Here is a 19,352-nt window from a genome sequence, read left to right as displayed (position 1 = left end):
GCCCCCCTCTCCTACAAAATTAAATCGGGTTTAGATTAACCGGTTTTAGCTTCTTCTTTGATTTTGTTTTTGCAACGACGGAGGCTGACGAGAGTTTTGCTTTTTTAAAGTGTTTAGGGCTTTAGTAATCGGCGACGGCGAGTTCTGAGAATTGAAACGATGAAGTTGAAATCGGTGTTCGACGCTTCGGAAATCAGATCGGAATTTGAATCGGCGGGAATAAATCCCAATTTCGCGATTCAAATCTGGAAGTATGTAATTCAGAATCCTGATTGCGTTTGGGACGAGATCCCTTCATTGCCCTCAGCTGCTTACTCTCTGCTCCATTCCAAATTCAAGACTCTTACTTCCTCTCTTCACTCTCTGTTTCATTCCTCCGATGGTACCACCTCAAAACTCCTTATCAAGCTCCAGGTACTCTTCTACTCTCTCTCTCTGTTTCTTCGTTTTTTTTTTCTTGTAAATGTATTGGGCATGATACGATTTTACGAATAAATATGAGACTAGTCTTTGTAGATTAAGGGAAGTGTTCAAGAAGAGGTTTAGTTGCTGAGAGGTTTACTTTGTGATTACAACACATCGTCTCTGTTATCTGATTAATTCATATTCGATTCTTGCTTCTTGTTTTTGGAATTCAAGAATGGAGCTTTAGTGGAAGCTGTGGTAATGAGATACGATACTCGGTTGGGTATGTGTGGAGGGAAACCACGTCCTGGAGGTATAAGAACTACATTATGCATTTCTTCTCAGGTATTGATTACTGTCATGTTACGGTCATCTTGGTTCATTGAATCACTGTGGAAGTGATAAGGACATCTTATATGAAGTAATTTATCAATAGGTTGGTTGCAAGATGGGTTGCACCTTCTGTGCTACTGGTACCATGGGATTTAAAAGCAATTTAACATCTGGAGAAATTGTGGAGCAGCTTGTTCACGCCTCCCGAATAGCTGATATACGCAACATTGTTTTCATGGTATTTTGATTCTTTTATTGCATTTTATATACACGATGTGTACCTTCTTGCCCTATGGTTATTTGTTGAGGTTGTCTTTTTATAGCTTCTCAATTGATGAAGTTTATTCACCAGTTGTTGCCTTGGTTTGATGATTATGATCAGGGAATGGGAGAGCCATTAAATAACTACAATGCTGTTGTTGAAGCTGTCCGCGTCATGTTAAAACAGCCATTTCAGCTGTCACCAAAACGAATTACCATATCAACTGTAAGTATTAAGAAAGCTGCCTCGAGACATTCGTAAAGCGCAGAAATTTAACTGAATTTGGTAGAATTCATTCAGATTATGAAATTTGGTGAGGTTGTTAAATTATAAACTTTGATCCATTAAATCTTTGCAGTTTTCGGTTTCCGAGACAACTTTTGGCTTTTGTGGTTAAGTTGCTTACTTGTAGTTGTAGATGTTGGTTTTCAGGGGATAAATAGAAAGTTCTTTCTGATTTAATTTTTCTCCCTGCTCTAACTGTATAGTCTAGACTTCTAGTCTACAAATCTAAATCATGAAATGCTGCGTAGGTTGACACTTTTTTTAAGTAGTAAGCTAATAAATTTTCCTACATCCGAATGTCATCTGCATAGGTCGGAATTGTTCACGCAATTAGCAAGCTACACAATGATCTACCAGGCGTAAGTTTAGCAGTCTCTCTTCATGCACCAGTTCAAGAAATCCGCTGCCAGATCATGCCAGCAGCTAGAGCCTTTCCTCTACAAAAGCTTATGGATGCACTTCAAACTTTCCAAAAGAACAGGTACTCTTAACTGGTTCGTTTGCTACTAAATGTTAGAACCACAATCCCTGTTGTTAAATTAAAGATGATAACATAGTGTGCGACATTTTCCTTGGATATAACAGTCAACAAAAGATCTTCATTGAGTACATAATGCTTGATGGAGTAAATGATCAAGAGCAGCACGCTCATCTACTTGGTGAATTGCTAAAGACATTTCAAGTGGTAAAATCTTTGATTTCTTAGTAACTCTTTAAAGGCTTCTGCAATTATATGATGATCCTTATGATGGAAACTCTGTGCTCTTTTTCTTGAACAGGTTATAAATTTGATACCATTTAACCCAATTGGGTCCACAAGCCAATTCGAAACAAGCAGTGTACAAGGCGTATCAACTTTCCAGAAAATCCTGAGGGAAACGTACAAGATCCGAACCACAATTCGCAAAGAAATGGGTCAGGATATTAGTGGTGCTTGCGGTCAGCTAGTCGTGAACCAACCAGACAACAAAAGGACTCCCAGAATTGTGGAACTTCCAGACATTGAAGATCTACATCTCTAACTTTAGGACCAGAGACATGAAACAGACATTTGGAATGGTTTGTAGTATCTTCAAAGCCACTCTTTAAAACCCTTTTCTTAAACTTCACATTTTCTCCTCAATCGCTTTGTGGAAAACACTTGGCTCACTCTTATATGCAAGTAAGATGATATGTCTATATTTTGTCTCTCCTTAGCCTATTTTTATCATGCATTTAGCTAGGATAACTCATTGGTTTGCATCGTTTTCTAGTTTTTTCTATACACTTTGCACGTCTAGGTAGCTCTTGCATCATCCTTGCATACATTGTGCATTTTGGAGTATTTCAGGTATTTAGGAAACGTTGGAAGCTATTCTCGTCCGAGCCATGGTCACCATCTTCATTCTCGTCCGAGCCATGGTCACCATCTTCATTCTCGTCCGAGCCATGGTCACCATCTTCGTTTCGTCCGAGCCATGGTCACCATCTTCATTCTCGTCCGAGCCATGGTCACCATCTTCGTTTCGTCCGAGCCATGGTCACCATCTTCATTCTCGTCCGAGCCATGGTCACCATCTTCATTCTCGTCCGAGCCATGGTCACCATCTTCGTTTCGTCCAAGCCATGGTCACCATCTTCATTCTCGTCCGAGCCATGGTCACCATCTCCGTCTCGTCCGAGCCATTGTCACCATCTCCGTTCCGTCCGAGCTATCCGTCCAAGCCATGCTCCTCAGCCTTCCATCCGAGCTATGATGACATTGGATTCCATTCGACGCACATGGACTTGATCGCACATGTCGGGAAGAAAGACGTTTGGTTTCACATGCTTCAGGAGATTACCGAACCGACGCTTTACCTTGTCGTTTTAAGTTTTAGGGCTTTCCATGTTGGACTACTATATATACATTTTGTTAAGTCTTTGCGGAGACATCTTATCTTTTAATCTCGTTTTCGTTCCCAGAAGGTTTTTTAACCTAGCATCCAAAACACGTTCTCAGACTTGTATTCCGATATCGTTGAGATTTATTGAGATTTTGCATTTGATTCCTTCTACAAAGTTGTTAATCTTATTTTTATCTATCTTATTATGCTTGATTCAATGATTTCTGTGTTTGCATCCTTGACTATGATTTTCGGATCTGAGTAGTGTGGTAGTTCCTGAGGATGGGATAGATTAGGTGGAGGATCTTAGGATGTAGAGTGTTTAAGCTTTGATTGTAAAATTCCCTTCTGGACTAGAGTTAGAATTACTTGTTTCTCTCTGATCAATTGGAACTAGGTTCGAGACATTTCCGCACCCAAAAGGTGTTTGATGAAATGTCTGACCAACTAGTGCCAGAGACTTACGTTCCTAGCCTAAGAGATTAGTTGTCTAGGATGTTTGTTGACACGAATGAACTTGTCTGTCATGCCTGCTCGACCACGTTTCTCTAGCGAGAGCTAGGTATGGAAGTGGTTGCGTCTGAGTAGCTTTTGCCAAGAGATTGGATTAGCTAAGTTGTGATGTTCATTGTTTAGGGATACTTTGCTTATGGTATGTTAAACACTCCTTAGACTAGAATACTCCACCGACATCAATTACCCCATCCTTAGGACTTCTTTCTTTCTGATTTTATTACATTCTTGGAACTGTTTCGTTTGTTCATGCTTAGAATCGTTTGCGTTTTTATTCACTTTCGCTTCTTGTCATGCATTCTTGTTTCTTGTTCTGTGACTCATTTCCATTTCGCATTTTGATCATTCTAGGACTCTTAGATAAAAACACTCTTTGAATTGGCTTAACTTGTGATTCCTTGATGACATCTTGATTGCTAGCAACATCCCATTTGGATTGACACCTTAAATACTACAACACTTAAGGTTAATTGAACCTGCTAGGAGACACAAAAATCTTAGTATCAATTTGGCGCCGTTGCCATTTGGGATTCGTATTGTTACATTTGAGATTTCAACTTTTGCAAGATTAAGTTCTGTTACACTTATCATTCTGAGTACTGACTTGTTTTGGTTGTTTGCTTGTTTGTTTTGCATCTCAGGAACCTGTTGATTGCAACCTTGCATGCACACCAGATCAAGAGGGCATCAGAATCTCCTTCCTGTGATCGACGAAATCAACCGGTTGCAACGCCCACGACAAGCTCGTCAACCCGTTGAGCATCTCGCACACGTCACTATGGAACAACAGCATGAACCACATCAGGGACCGCGAAACATTGGTGCTGGGGATGCACCGAACACTCACACTCAACGTGCTGGAATCGTCCCTCCCGCCGTGCCGAACAACAACTTCGAGATCAAAAGTGGTCTGATTACCATGATCCAAGGAAACAAGTTTCACGGGTTGCCTATGGAGGATCCACTCGACCACTTGGACGAGTTCGACCGTCTTTGTGGTCTCACCAAGATCAACGGCGTGAGTGAGGATGGTTACAAGTTGCGCCTCTTCCCTTTCTCCCTGGGAGACAAGGCTCATCAATGGGAGAAAACCCTTCCCAAGGGATCAATCACCACCTGGGATGGCTGCAAGAAGGCATTCTTGGCCAAGTTTTTCTCCAACTCCAGAACAGCACGTCTCAGGAATGAGATTTCCAGCTTCACTCAGAAGAGCTCAGAATCGTTCTGTGAAGCCTGGGAGCGTTTCAAGGGTTACCACAGCCAGTGTCCACACCATGGTTTCAGCAACGAGTCACTGCTGAGCACTCTATACCGTGGTGTACTTCCAAAAATCCGCATGCTGCTTGATACTGCTTCTAACGGTAATTTCTTGAACAAAAACGTTGAGGAAGGATGGCAACTGGTTGAGAATCTCGCTCAGTCTGACGGCAACTACAATGAGGATTATGACCGCACATTTCGCGGCGACGCTGGGTCTGAAGAGAAGTACAAGAAGGACCTCAAGAATGTAAATGAGAAGCTTGACCGTATCTTGCTGAGCCAGCAGAGGAGCGTCCACTTCGTCTCTGAGGACGACCCTTTCCAAGTTCCAGATGGGGAGGGTGAGCAGAGTGAAGAGATCAGCTATGTTCAGAATCAGGGTGGCTACAACAAAGGTTACAACCCCTACAAGACGAATCCCAATTTGTCTTACCGAAGTACCAATGTTGCTAATCCACAAGATCAGGTGTACCCTCCTCAACAACAACAGCAAGGGCAACAAAAACCTTTTGTGCCTTACAATCCGGGATTCGCTCCAAAACAACAGTTCCATCAGGGTTACCAAGCTCCCTCGGGACCACCGCCAGGATTCCGCCCTCAACCAGTTCAGCCTACACCAACCCCAGATCAAGAACTGAAGCATATGATGCAACAAATTCTTCAGGGTCAAGCTAGCGGTTCCATGGATACTGCAAAGAAGTTCGCTGACCTAAGTCAGCGGATGGAATGTTCCTACAATGATCTGAACGTCAAATTCGAAACTCTGAATTCGAAGATAAGGTACATGGAGGGCCAATCGGTTTCTACTTCTGCACCAAAGCCTGGCCAATTCCCAGGTAAAGCTGTTCAGAACCCCAAGGAGTTTGCCAATGCCATTACGCTAAGAAGTGGGAAAACATTGCCTCCCAGGCAAGGAGTACCAGACGTCACTGAGGACAGTGCGGAATTAGATGGGGAGGATTTTGGTCAGGATGACACTCAGATGGAGAACCCTGTCGAGGCAGTCAAAGATCCAATCGAGCCAGTGAAGCAATCCGAGCCTGAAGCTGTTAAGGAGCCTGCTGTTCCTGAAGACAGACCTGCGAAGTTCATCCCTCCACCGTACAAGCCTCCTCTACCATTTCCACTGAGGTTCAAGAAGCAGCTTACTGAGAAGTACAAAGCCTTGTTCGAAAAGCAAGTCAAGGAGATTGAGTTGAGAATGCCATTGCTAGATGCATTCGCACTTGTTCCTCACTACCAGAAATTCCTCAAGGACTTGGTGATGGAGAGATCAAAAGAAGTTCAAGGCATGGTGGTACTAAGTCTTGAGTGCAGTGCAATCATCCAGAAGAAGGTTGTACCCAAGAAGCTCAAAGATCCTGGATCATTCACTCTTCCCTGCTCCATTGGACCCATGTCTTTTGAGAGGTGCTTATGTGATCTTGGCGCTTCAGTGAATCTGATGCCATTCTCTGTGGCTAAGAGGTTGGGTTTCACAAGGTTTAAGGGATGCGACATCTCCCTCATCCTTGCAGATAGATCAGTGAGACTTCCACATGGTATCTTAGAGGACTTACCTGTCAGGATCAGAGACGTGGAAGTACCAACTGACTTCGTGGTTCTGGAGATGGATGAAGAACCTAAAGATCCTCTGATTTTAGGAAGACCGTTCCTAGCGACTGCTGGAGCCATCATTGATGTCAGAAATGGCAAGATTGATCTTAATCTGGGCGATGACTTCATCATGAAGTTTGATATCAAGGATACTTTGAAGAAGCCAACAATAGGAGGACAAGTCTTCTATATTGAAGAGATGGATAAGTTGGCTGATGAGCTGTTGGAGGAACTAGCTGAGGAGGATCATCTCAAAACTGCTCTAACCAAGGATGGAGAAGAAGGGTTCCTGCATGGGGAGACAACTTGTTACAAGAATATGCTAGATTCCCACAGAGAAACGGATGGATCAGAGGAATTCGAGCAGATATCTGACGCAAAGGAGGTACGTGCAGTTGAGACAGAGAGTTCAGAACGTGATATCTCCCACTCGACCGCGATCATTCCAGACTCCCGTGCTGATGACTGGTCGGAACTGAAAGCTCCGAAGGTAGAACTCAAAACTCTCCCTTCCGGACTCAGGTACGTTTTTCTGGGAACCAATTCTACTTATCCTGTCATAGTGAATGCTAGGTTGAGTGATGATGAATTGGGGTTGCTAGTCACTGAGCTAAAAAAGTTTAGAAAGGCCATAGGTTATTCTTTAGATGATATCAAAGGAATCTCACCTAGTCTTTGCACACATAGGATCAATCTTGAAAATGAGTCTTATGCTAGTATTGAACCCCAAAGAAGATTGAACCCTAATCTGAAAGAAGTAGTAAAGAAAGAAATCCTAAAACTGCTTGATGCTGGAGTTATCTATCCTATCTCTGATAGTACTTGGGTATCTCCAGTGCACTGTGTACCTAAGAAGGGAGGCATAACTGTGATCAAAAACGACAAAAATGAGTTAATCCCAACTAGAACCATCACAGGACATAGGATGTGTATAGATTATAGGAAGTTGAATGCTGTATCTAGGAAAGATCATTTTCCTTTGCCTTTCATTGATCAAATGTTGGAAAGACTAGCTAGTCATCCCTATTATTGTTTCCTTGATGGGTATAGTGGATTCTTCCAAATCCCTATTCACCCAAATGATCAGGAAAAGACAACCTTTACTTGTCCCTATGGCACATTTGCCTACAGACGCATGCCATTTGGTTTGTGCAATGCTCCTGCCACCTTTCAGAGGTGCATGACTTCAATTTTCTCGGATTTAATTGAGGAGTCGGTGGAAGTGTTTATGGACGACTTCTCTGTATACGGTTCCACTTTCTCCTCCTGTTTGTTAAATTTGTGCAGGGTATTGACGCGATGTGAGGAGACGAACCTGGTGCTGAACTGGGAGAAGTGCCATTTCATGGTTGAAGAAGGGATTGTTCTGGGACACAAAATTTCTGAGAAAGGGATTGAGGTTGACAAAGCTAAGATTGAGGTCATGGTTCAGCTTCAACAGCCTAAGACAGTGAAGGACATCAGGAGTTTTCTGGGACATGCTGGGTTTTACAGGAGATTCATCAAGGACTTCTCAAAAATTGCAAGACCTTTGACAAGGTTGTTGTGCAAGGAGGTTGAGTTCGAATTTGATGCAGCATGTTTGGAAGCTTTCAGCAAGATCAAGGAGGCCTTGGTTTCAGCACCCATAGTGCAAGCTCCGAATTGGGATCATCCTTTTGAGATCATGTGTGATGCTTCAGACTTTGCAGTTGGAGCAGTTCTGGGACAGCGTATTGACAAGAAGCTTCATGTCATCTACTACGCAAGTCGCACCTTGGACGAGACCCAGGGAAGGTATGCTACCACAGAGAAGGAACTCCTAGCAGTTGTGTTTGCATTCGAGAAATTCAGGAGTTATCTTGTAGGTTCGAAGGTCATTGTGTATACCGATCATGCCGCTCTGAGACACATCTACTCGAAGAAGGATACCAAACCGAGACTGCTGAGATGGATCCTGCTTCTCCAAGAGTTTGACATGGAGATAGTTGACAAGAAAGGAATAGAAAATGGAGTTGCAGACCACTTGTCAAGAATGAGGATAGAAGATGTTGTTCCAATAAATGACTCAATGCCTGAGGAACAACTTCTGGTAGCCCAGGTTTGTGAGCGGATGCATGACACAGGGGTTGAGAACCTCAAAATCAGATGCATGGCAATCACTTCTGAGACTGCACCCTGGTATGCAGATGTTGTGAATTACAAGGTATGTGGAGAAGTTCCTGATGACATGGATCCATACAGGAAGAAGAAGCTTTTCAGAGAGGTCAACCACTACTTCTGGGATGAACCCTATCTGTACAAGAGAGGTTCTGACAGTCTGTTCAGAAGATGCATAGCAGAAGGGGAAGTGCAGGGAGTGCTTGAGCATTGTCACGGTTCCGTCTACGGAGGTCATTTCGCCACATTCAAGACAGCTCAGAAGGTTCTCCAAGCAGGTCTCTGGTGGCCAACCTTGTTCAAAGACGCTCACAACTTCATCACCAAGTGTGACGCTTGTCAGAGGATGGGCAACATCACAAGGAGAAACGAGATGCCCCAAAATCCAATCCTGGAAGTGGAGATATTTGACGTCTGGGGGATAGACTTCATGGGTCCTTTCAACCCCCCATCTAATGGGAATGTCTATATCTTGGTGGCAGTTGATTATGTTTCCAAGTGGGTCGAAGCCATAGCCAGCCCCACCAATGATCACAAGGTTGTTCTGAAGCTGTTCAAAAGTATAATCTTTCCAAGGTATGGGATACCTAGAGCGGTGATCAGTGATGGTGGAACTCACTTCGTCAACAAAGTTTTTGAGAGCATGCTGAGAAAGTATGGGGTCAAGCACAAAGTGTCTACTGCGTATCACCCTCAGATCAGCGGTCAGGTTGATGTTTCGAACAAACAGATCAAGGGTATCTTGTCAAGAATTGTTGGAGTCTCGAAGAAAGATTGGTCTGTCAAGTTGGACGAGACTCTCTGGGCATACAGAACAGCGTTCAAGACGCCAATAGGCAGAACACCGTTTCAGTTGGTATATGGTAAAGCATGTCATCTCCCTGTGGAGGTTGAGTACAAGGCACTTTGGGCAATCAAGCTGCTGAACTTGGATATTGACACAGCTCAGGCTAAGAGAACTCTTGACATCCATGAGTTGGAAGAAATAAGACTTGATGCTTATGAGAGTTCCAAGATTTACAAGGAGAGGACAAAGAATTTTCATGACAAGAAGATTATTGTCAAGGAGCTCAAAGCTGGAGATCAGGTTTTGCTGTTCAATTCCAGACTTAAGTTATTTCCTGGAAAGCTTAAGTCTAGGTGGTCTGGACCATTTACAGTCAAAGACGTTTTGTCATTTGGAGCTATCACTCTTCTGAACAAGGATGGCAGCGAATTCACTGTAAACGGCCAAAGAGTAAAAAAATATTTAGCTGATCAAGTCCGCCCAGAGGGGTTTTCTGTACTCCTCCATGAACCCCAAAAAGCATAAAAAGCTGAAAAGTCAAGCTAGAGACTTTAAACAAGCTCACTTGGGAGGAAGTCCCAAAGGTATCACTGTAAATATTTTTAGGATTCTTGTGTTTTTAATTTTTGTTTTTGGTTTTCTGTGTTCAGGAATCTACAGAAGGGAGTGTGTGCAACAAAGATAGAGGATACAGAGAAAAACAGAGTGAAAAGGAGAGGGAGTGAAAAAAAAAAAAAAAAAAAAAAAAAAAAAAAAAAAAAAAACGAAAAAACGAAAAGAAAGCAACCCACTTGCATCTCCCTCTTTGTTGGCTTCCCCTCCCACGTGAACCTCTATTATCTTCAATCACCTCACTCCCCCCCCTCTCTTGTTCCCTCACAACAAACACATCACTTTATGTCTTCTTTCTTCCCATCACTCCACCACTCTTCCTTCTTTTCTCCTCTTTAAATTCAACTCTCCCCTCCCTTCACTCTTCACCCCTACCAAACAAATACTCTCCTCAGGACCATTATTATTCCACTCCCTCATCACTCTTTGTTTACGTTCTCACTTTGTTCTATTACCTCTGCTCACTCTCCATCTTCGACCTGCTGCAGTTCACTCTCCATCTTCTCGCCGAAGCTCCACTCTCCCGTTCATCACCGCCGTCTCACCCCGCGCTTCCGTGAGGCATCAACCGAGCTACTGTCGCAATCTGCGTTTTGACCGAGCTACTGTCGCAATCTGCGTTTTGACCGAGCCACTGTGACCATCTTGCTGTCGTCCGAGCCACTGCGACCATCTTCGTGTGTCTCGCGCCATACTCACTCTCATTGATTTTTTTTGCGATTTTTATTATTGCTCGGTCACTAACCTACTAATCTTTGATTTTGAGTTTGAATTGTTTCAGCTTTGCAATGTCTGACAATTTTTGGGATGAGATGTATGATAAGTATGGTTGTCAGGTTCCAGGACGTGTTGCTACTTCCAAGCCGCCTACGCAAGGCGCTGGGTCAAGCAGACCGGCCAAACCGCTCTCTAAGAGTAAGAGTCGCGGGAAGCGACCGGCACAAGCTTCACACTCAAAGGAGGACGGGAGCGATTATGAACAGGAGGAACCCGCTTTGCGCTCAACACCAGCTCCCAGAAAATCGGTCAAACGGAAGAGCACTGAGACGAAATTAACTCCCCAGGAATACTACGAGCTGTTCCAGCAGATGGAGTTTGAGGGAACAAGATATCCCCATGTTGAGACTATGCAGCAACTTGGGATTTGGGAGGATGTTCAGTATCTGTTTAGCCGGTGCCATCTGGGGGGAATCATGAACACACCAAAAAGCGGATACAGGGAGGAGACAATTCAGTTCCTCTGTACTCTGGAGACGCATCTGTATGCGGATGAGCCGGGAATGATGTCTGATGGAGGTCTGGGCTACATTACATTTCGCGTTCATGGCCAGTTCTACACTCTCAGTTTCAAAACTGTCGAAGAGATGTTTGGATTTCCCAGCGGAACAGGGACTACGCCGCAGTTCGATCGGGATGAGATATCCGCACTCTAGGCAACGATTGGGAGTGCACCCACATTCACTTCCTCGAAGACAAAAGCGCTGAACGTGCGGAGCCCAGTGTTGCGTTACTTCCAGAAGGCGGTCACCAATGCATTTTACGCTAAAGAGATTAAAGGATACATGACGAATGGCGATCTAGAGATGATCGATTTGGCGCTTAAGGGACTCTCATTCACTGCCATGGATTGCACCGCGCTGCAAGGTGATATATCCAACACTTCCGTCTCGCTCTACCTTATCAACTACATGCTGACATACAAGCATTGGGTCTCGCGACTAAGCCTCAACCACACTCCCGGAGTGATGTGCATGGGAGGCATCGTGACTTGGTTCCTTGAGGCTGCTGGCGTCCCCCTACACTCTGAGTCGCACCCACCACGTTGGATAGACATCAGCTACCTGCGACAGCTACGCACTTTGGATTGGGGTTTGAGGTAAGGAAGGTTGCTCTACACGTTTGTGCATCCTGCGGTCGGACCTTCGAGATTACTCCTCCCTTGCGTCGAGTTGACTACAATCTTAGGGGGAGAGCATATCGAGTTTATCCCTCCTACGGCTATCTTATACAACTCGGAAGCTGAAGAGGATCATGTAGACGTTGTGGAAGCACGCGCCGAGCCAATGGAAGACAACACAGCGGAATACCGCCCAGAGGAGTACCGCCCGGAGCAATTCCACTTCGAGGAGTACTCGGATCCGAGAATGTCCAAGGGGGATCGAGCCGCTCATCATAGACTCAACCTGCTACAACAATGGGGGAAAGCCAAAGACAAAACGTTTAGCCGTTTCACCAAGAATGTCATGAACTTCATGCGTAAGTTTAGCTGTTCGACATCCACAACCGCGGTCCCAAGGTCCATCCCCGAGGATACCATACCAATGCCAGGACGCCCTTCCGCGAACCTAGAGCGAACACCTTCTCCGATTCCATCACCCGCACGTCAATCTTCATATGTGCCACGACAGCGCCCATCTTCTCCCGTCCCTTCACGCCACTCATCACATGAATCTAGGGAGAGAAGGGGACGCGGTTCGCGTGGTTCAAGAGCCTCCTCAAGTCGTCGATCAGCGCGTCGTTCTGCAGCTCAAGCTGAGCAAGAGGTTGAGCAACAAGTTGGGCAGCAAGGTGATTATCAGCCTACGGATGTGGTAGTATTAGTCTCGGACCATGGCGAGTCTAGAGTCGACAACATGCAGTGCGACGAGCAGCCGAGCACTTATCAGAACACTCAAGCGGTTGAGCAACAAGTCGACCAACTAGGTGAGACCACTCCTGCGGATCCCGAACACGGTGAAGGACAGAGCCAGTACCACGCACCAGCTCCTTGGGCGAGCTCAGACTCCTTTTTCTACTACTGAGGTACTCCTACCTTCCTTTGTATATACCATTTCATTTCTGCATTGTTTGTATTGTGATTCTTAAATCCTCCAGCAAATTTTTCTTACACAGGAGACTGTGTATTTTAAGTTTGGGGGAGGGTTTGAGATGATGTATCTAATGTCGTGTTTTGTGATTCTTATTTCAAATCTTTGCATCATATCATGTTTGAGTCTGCATCCATCTATTTGCATAGAAAAACCATAAAAAAATTTGAAAAAAAAAATTTCGAAAATTTCCACAAAAACAGAGTGTTCATGTAGTTTGCAATTGCATATTAGGATTGAGTCTAGGTTTATTCATATAGGGTTGTTGCATTTAGCATAGGGGTTGATGATGATTGTAACCTTGTTAGCATGTTGGATTCAATAGGATAGGATCAAGGCCCTTGTTTTTAGTTCTTTGATGCTTGTTGATTGAACTTGAAAATTTAAGATTGAAGCATGTTTTGAATTGATATCATTCCCTATCTACTTGAACCTAATCCTGACTTGCAATTATCCTGTTATGCATTAAAGTTGAACTCATGGATACCATATACATACTTGGATTGTCTTTCACATTTTTACCACCCTTGTCGATCCAAGTAGCTGATTCCCATCTTTGGAACAGTTCCCCGCACCCTTAACCAACCGTTCTTTCAAGCCAATTGTATTCTTGAATGTCAGGCCTTTTTCCGAGTTGAGCTTGTTAGAAAGTGTTAGGTTCTAACCGACAAGAGTAGGATCCTGTGTAGTTCTAGTTCGCGTTATCCGGACTAGTAGGACTAGGTGAGAACTCGATTTTGGGTATTGGGTATGGATTTGTGCAGAAAAGTGAAGTGTAAACAGAAAGTCTTTAGGAGGGGGATGTGTTTTCAAGGTTTACAAGTCTAGTAAAGGATTTGGGTTGAGCAAAACAATGAGTTATTGGTTCTGGGCATAAAACGAAAAGATTAGACAAAGGAAAGAAAGTAAAAATGCTTATGATGTCTAGAGTCCTTAGAAGAAAAGAAAAAGAACCATAGTGATAATAAAGATTTCCCAATCTGCTAGAATGATAATAAGTGAACTTCCCCTAAGACCAAGTATAAAGAGTGAAAGAATGGGTTTGAGATGATGTTTCTGATGAAGGGTAGAGATAGGACCAACTTCGGTTTGGAATGTTCTTTGGGTAGACAGGACGCTGCTCTTGTATGTATCAGTTGGTTTCAACCTTTAGCCTTCTCTTAAGCTCAACTCATTTTTGTGAGAGAACCTTGTCATGTATTGATGAAACCACTCGAGAAGGAGACCATCTAAGTCTCCAACCCTTCACCCTAGCCAAATGAGTTCAACGACATTGCTTAGCTTGATTCACGGTTCTCTGTTAATGAATGTTAAAGGGAATGATTGATAGGATTGCATGTGTAAAAAAAAATATAGAGTTCTTTCACCATGCATCATAGAACTAAAAACAAGGACCTTGATTCTAACTATTTTATTTAGCATGTTTTAGGTTCTGAGACCCCATCTTCACACCTCTTCTCCATACTCTATTCTTGATTGTTTGCTTGAGGGCAAGCAAAGAGTAAGCTTGGGGGAGTTGATATGTCTATATTTTGTCTCTCCTTAGCCTATTTTTATCATGCATTTAGCTAGGATAACTCATTGGTTTGCATCGTTTTCTAGTTTTTTCTATACACTTTGCACGTCTAGGTAGCTCTTGCATCATCCTTGCATACATTGTGCATTTTGGAGTATTTCAGGTATTTAGGAAACGTTGGAAGCTATTCTCGTCCGAGCCATGGTCACCATCTTCATTCTCGTCCGAGCCATGGTCACCATCTTCATTCTCGTCCGAGCCATGGTCACCATCTTCGTTTCGTCCGAGCCATGGTCACCATCTTCATTCTCGTCCGAGCCATGGTCACCATCTTCGTTTCGTCCGAGCCATGGTCACCATCTTCATTCTCGTCCGAGCCATGGTCACCATCTTCATTCTCGTCCGAGCCATGGTCACCATCTTCGTTTCGTCCAAGCCATGGTCACCATCTTCATTCTCGTCCGAGCCATGGTCACCATCTCCGTCTCGTCCGAGCCATTGTCACCATCTCCGTTCCGTCCGAGCTATCCGTCCAAGCCATGCTCCTCAGCCTTCCATCCGAGCTATGATGACATTGGATTCCATTCGACGCACATGGACTTGATCGCACATGTCGGGAAGAAAGACGTTTGGTTTCACATGCTTCAGGAGATTACCGAACCGACGCTTTACCTTGTCGTTTTAAGTTTTAGGGCTTTCCATGTTGGACTACTATATATACATTTTGTTAAGTCTTTGCGGAGACATCTTATCTTTTAATCTCGTTTTCGTTCCCAGAAGGTTTTTTAACCTAGCATCCAAAACACGTTCTCAGACTTGTATTCCGATATCGTTGAGATTTATTGAGATTTTGCATTTGATTCCTTCTACAAAGTTGTTAATCTTATTTTTATCTATCTTATTATGCTTGATTCAATGATTTCTGTGTTTGCATCCTTGACTATGATTTTCGGATCTGAGTAGTGTGGTAGTTCCTGAGGATGGGATAGATTAGGTGGAGGATCTTAGGATGTAGAGTGTTTAAGCTTTGATTGTAAAATTCCCTTCTGGACTAGAGTTAGAATTACTTGTTTCTCTCTGATCAATTGGAACTAGGTTCGAGACATTTCCGCACCCAAAAGGTGTTTGATGAAATGTCTGACCAACTAGTGCCAGAGACTTACGTTCCTAGCCTAAGAGATTAGTTGTCTAGGATGTTTGTTGACACGAATGAACTTGTCTGTCATGCCTGCTCGACCACGTTTCTCTAGCGAGAGCTAGGTATGGAAGTGGTTGCGTCTGAGTAGCTTTTGCCAAGAGATTGGATTAGCTAAGTTGTGATGTTCATTGTTTAGGGATACTTTGCTTATGGTATGTTAAACACTCCTTAGACTAGAATACTCCACCGACATCAATTACCCCATCCTTAGGACTTCTTTCTTTCTGATTTTATTACATTCTTGGAACTGTTTCGTTTGTTCATGCTTAGAATCGTTTGCGTTTTTATTCACTTTCGCTTCTTGTCATGCATTCTTGTTTCTTGTTCTGTGACTCATTTCCATTTCGCATTTTGATCATTCTAGGACTCTTAGATAAAAACACTCTTTGAATTGGCTTAACTTGTGATTCCTTGATGACATCTTGATTGCTAGCAACATCCCATTTGGATTGACACCTTAAATACTACAACACTTAAGGTTAATTGAACCTGCTAGGAGACACAAAAATCTTAGTATCATAAGACAAACAGAGATGGTCCTTAGTCCTTCTTACACTTCATCACATGGAGATTTAACTTCTCTTTTAAAATATTCACCAACAAGTGATGTTATGTCATCATTAAAGTTGAAGTAAATGTTTTAAAGCCAGCACTAAGTTAACTTTAATGAAGTAAAAATATCACGGTAGTAAAACTAATTAACTTCTCTTCCCGCCTATAAAACTAACCCCATACTCTGTCTTTCATTCCATAAGAGAAAACAACATAGAAAGATGAGTGTAAGAAGATTTGTGAATATCTCTCTGCTAGTAGCAGCTCTAGTTTCATCACTATGCGAGTCTCAGAAGAACTTTGCATGTGATAAAAATGCCCCTGCGACGGCTAAGTACGGTTTCTGTAACGTCTCGTTGTCGTATGAAGCACGCGCCAAAGATTTGATCTCACGTCTCTCCCTCACGGAAAAAGTCCAGCAACTCGTAAACAAAGCCACAGGAGTTCCAAGGCTCGGTGTTCCTCCGTACGAGTGGTGGTCGGAAGCTCTCCACGGCGTCTCCGACGTTGGACCAGGGGTAAAAGCATCATAATTGTACATATATGAATATGATGAACATACATCATACATGAGTTGTTTATGTTATAAACGCCAACGTTTTTGACTTTTTTTCTAAGGTGCGTTTCAACGGGACTGTGCCTGGAGCGACTAGTTTCCCGGCGACGATATTAACGGCAGCGAGCTTTAACACATCGTTGTGGCTAAAAATGGGAGAAGTGGTTTCGACGGAGGCTCGAGCGATGCACAACGTAGGACTTGCTGGCCTAACGTATTGGAGTCCCAACGTTAACGTCTTTAGAGATCCAAGATGGGGTCGTGGTCAAGAGACGCCAGGGGAGGATCCTCTCGTTGTTTCAAAATACGCTGTGAACTACGTTAAGGGCTTACAAGACGTTCACGACGCCGGAAAATCACGGCGGCTTAAGGTCTCTAGCTGCTGCAAGCATTACACTGCTTACGATGTTGATAACTGGAAAGGCATCGATAGATTCCACTTCGACGCCAAGGTAATACATAAATACATAAAATTTCAATTCCTTAGAATTGATCTTAAATGTTGATGTATCTGTGATTGTTTTGGTGGGAAGGTAACTAATCAAGACTTGGAAGACACGTATCAGCCGCCATTTAAGAGCTGTGTAGAGGAAGGAGATGTGAGCAGTGTGATGTGTTCTTACAACAGAGTTAATGGTATCCCAACTTGTGCAGACCCTAATCTTCTTCGTGGAGTTATCCGAGGCCAATGGCGTCTTGATGGGTCAGTAACGTTTTTTACTTTCTTGCCCCTTAACAAGAACCAGTTCGACCTGAAGATCGAGTTATATAATGGCGTATTGATTTCTTTTAATCTTTCTGGTCGCAGGTACATCGTTTCGGATTGTGATTCCATTCAGGTCTATTTCGACGACATTCATTACACCAAGACACGTGAAGACGCAGTTGCTATTGCTCTCAAAGCAGGCAAAAAACTTTAGATGATCATCTCAAAAGAATCATTATATTAGAAATGTCATTTTTGATCTTTGAGAAGTAAACTATGTTGTTCTGTCTGAAACAGGTTTGAACATGAACTGTGGAGATTTTCTAGGCAAGTACACAGAGAATGCAGTGAAGCTTAAGAAATTGAACGGATCAGAAGTTGATGAAGCGCTGATTTACAACTACATTGTTCTCATGAGGCTCGGATTCTTCGATGGAGATCCAAAATCGCTTCCCTTTGGTCATCTTGGACCGTCTGATGTTTGCAGCAAGGACCATCAAATGCTTGCGCTGGAAGCCGCGAAGCAGGGGATTGTACTACTTGAGAACAGAGGAGATCTTCCATTGTCAAAGACCGCGGTTAAAAAACTTGCGGTCATAGGTCCAAACGCAAATGCTACAAAGGTAATGATTAGTAACTACGCGGGTGTGCCTTGTAAGTACACAAGCCCTTTACAAGGGCTGCAAAAGTATGTACCCGAAAAGGTTGTTTACGAGCTGGGATGTAACGATGTCAAATGCGGTGACCAAACACTGATTTCAGCAGCGGTCAAGGCGGTTTCAGAGGCTGATGTGACGGTTTTGGTGGTTGGATTGGATCAGACGGTAGAGGCAGAGGGTCTTGACCGGGTTAACCTAACCCTTCCGGGTTATCAGGAAAAGCTGGTGAGAGATGTGGCTAATGCAGCAAAGAAAACAGTTGTTTTGGTCATAATGTCTGCTGGACCTATAGATATCTCCTTCGTCAAGAATCTGAGCAAGATTAGCGCGGTATTATGGGTTGGGTATCCTGGTCAAGCTGGAGGAGACGCTATAGCTCAAGTCATCTTTGGTGACTACAATCCTTGTAAGCCTCTTATTAAAACCCTAAACCCTAATTAATTAAAACCTAGACACCATTACTTACGTACTTATTTGTGTTTGTTGTTGCATCAGCTGGGAGACTACCAGAGACATGGTACTCACAAGAGTTTGCAGATAAGGTTGCGATGACAGACATGAACATGAGACCTAACTCAACCTCCGGTTTCCCTGGAAGATCTTACAGATTCTACACAGGGAATCCGATTTACAATTTCGGATACGGACTTAGCTACTCTTCTTTCTCTACTTTCGTTCTCTCAGCTCCATCGTTCATACACATCAAAACCAATCCAATCTTGAAACTAAACAAGACAACATCTGTCGACATCTCCACCGTAAACTGCCACGATCTCAAGATCCGAATCGTTATCGGGGTCAAGAACCACGGGCTACGGTCTGGAAGCCATGTGGTGCTCATGTTCTGGAAACCACCTAAGTGTTCAAAGTCTTTGGTGGGTGGTGGCGTGCCACAGACGCAACTGATAGGGTTTGAGAGAGTAGAAGTTGGGAGAAGCATGACAGAGAAAGTTACCATTGAGTTTGATGTCTGCAAAGAACTTAGCCTTGTGGATACTAACGGTAAAAGGAAACTAGTCACAGGGCACCACACGCTTGTTATCGGTTCTAACAGTGATCAACAAATCTATCATCATCTCAACGTTAGATTGGCGGGAGATTCAACGGTTTCTATCTAAAAAACAACAGAGCCCACAGATTCTACTAAAGTTGTTATTGTCAAAAGTCAATACTGTAATGCTATCATGAATTATGACCAAAACCTAAATAAAAAATTGGTATAATGCCACAAACAGGGTCAA

General features: G+C 43.5%; 2 protein-coding genes and 1 non-coding gene across 4 annotated transcripts; 2 read left to right on the top strand and 1 right to left on the bottom strand.

Annotated features, from left to right (window-relative positions):
• The first annotated feature begins 79 nt into the window (after positions 1-79).
• Positions 80-16,186, top strand: LOC104746358 (uncharacterized). 2 transcript variants are annotated; one of them, XR_015581571.1, is made up of 8 exons: positions 80-414; positions 640-750; positions 842-976; positions 1,121-1,225; positions 1,597-1,766; positions 1,871-1,970; positions 2,065-2,447; positions 16,153-16,186. XR_015581571.1 is itself a non-coding variant. In XM_010467814.3 (7 exons), exons 1-7 carry the CDS (start codon positions 160-162, stop codon positions 2,305-2,307), a joined length of 1,119 nt encoding a protein of 372 aa, XP_010466116.1. In that variant the 5' UTR covers positions 80-159; the 3' UTR covers positions 2,308-3,325. The 2 variants fall into 2 exon arrangements, 1 of the variants encoding a protein (XP_010466116.1); XM_010467814.3 differs by lacking the exon at positions 16,153-16,186 and having other exon boundaries at positions 2,065-3,325.
• Positions 4,838-4,944, bottom strand: LOC147926462 (small nucleolar RNA R71). The gene has a single exon (XR_015583120.1). It is a non-coding gene; the product is annotated as a small nucleolar RNA R71 (small nucleolar RNA).
• LOC104746355 (putative beta-D-xylosidase 5) lies at positions 16,181-19,343 on the top strand. Its single transcript, XM_010467811.3, has 6 exons — positions 16,181-16,708; positions 16,809-17,198; positions 17,280-17,449; positions 17,555-17,652; positions 17,750-18,517; positions 18,607-19,343. The coding sequence occupies exons 1-6, from the start codon at positions 16,412-16,414 to the stop codon at positions 19,227-19,229; spliced, it is 2,346 nt and encodes a 781-aa protein (XP_010466113.1). The 5' UTR covers positions 16,181-16,411; the 3' UTR covers positions 19,230-19,343.
• The last annotated feature ends 9 nt before the right edge of the window (positions 19,344-19,352 follow it).

Source organism: Camelina sativa, chromosome 15, assembly GCF_030686135.1.
Source record: "Camelina sativa cultivar CO46 ecotype springtype chromosome 15, ASM3068613v1".
Taxonomy (NCBI): Eukaryota; Viridiplantae; Streptophyta; class Magnoliopsida; order Brassicales; family Brassicaceae; genus Camelina; species Camelina sativa.
The sequence above is the reverse complement of the archived record's forward strand: the minus strand, read 5'-3'. Positions and strand labels throughout refer to the sequence as shown.

What these genes read in the sequence shown, in the direction of transcription:
- LOC104746358 (XM_010467814.3), top strand. Translation starts at nt 160, where the DNA reads ATGAAGTTGAAATCGGTGTTCGACGCTTCGGAAATCAGATCGGAATTT. An exon ending in TACGCAACATTGTTTTCATG is followed by an intron (nt 977 to 1,120) that starts GTATTTTGATTC and finishes GATTATGATCAG; the next exon opens with GGAATGGGAGAGCCATTAAA. An exon ending in TGCTAAAGACATTTCAAGTG is followed by an intron (nt 1,971 to 2,064) that starts GTAAAATCTTTG and finishes TTTCTTGAACAG; the next exon opens with GTTATAAATTTGATACCATT.
- LOC104746355 (XM_010467811.3), top strand. Translation starts at nt 16,412, where the DNA reads ATGAGTGTAAGAAGATTTGTGAATATCTCTCTGCTAGTAGCAGCTCTA. An exon ending in GATTCCACTTCGACGCCAAG is followed by an intron (nt 17,199 to 17,279) that starts GTAATACATAAA and finishes TTTGGTGGGAAG; the next exon opens with GTAACTAATCAAGACTTGGA. An exon ending in TGCTATTGCTCTCAAAGCAG is followed by an intron (nt 17,653 to 17,749) that starts GCAAAAAACTTT and finishes TGTCTGAAACAG; the next exon opens with GTTTGAACATGAACTGTGGA.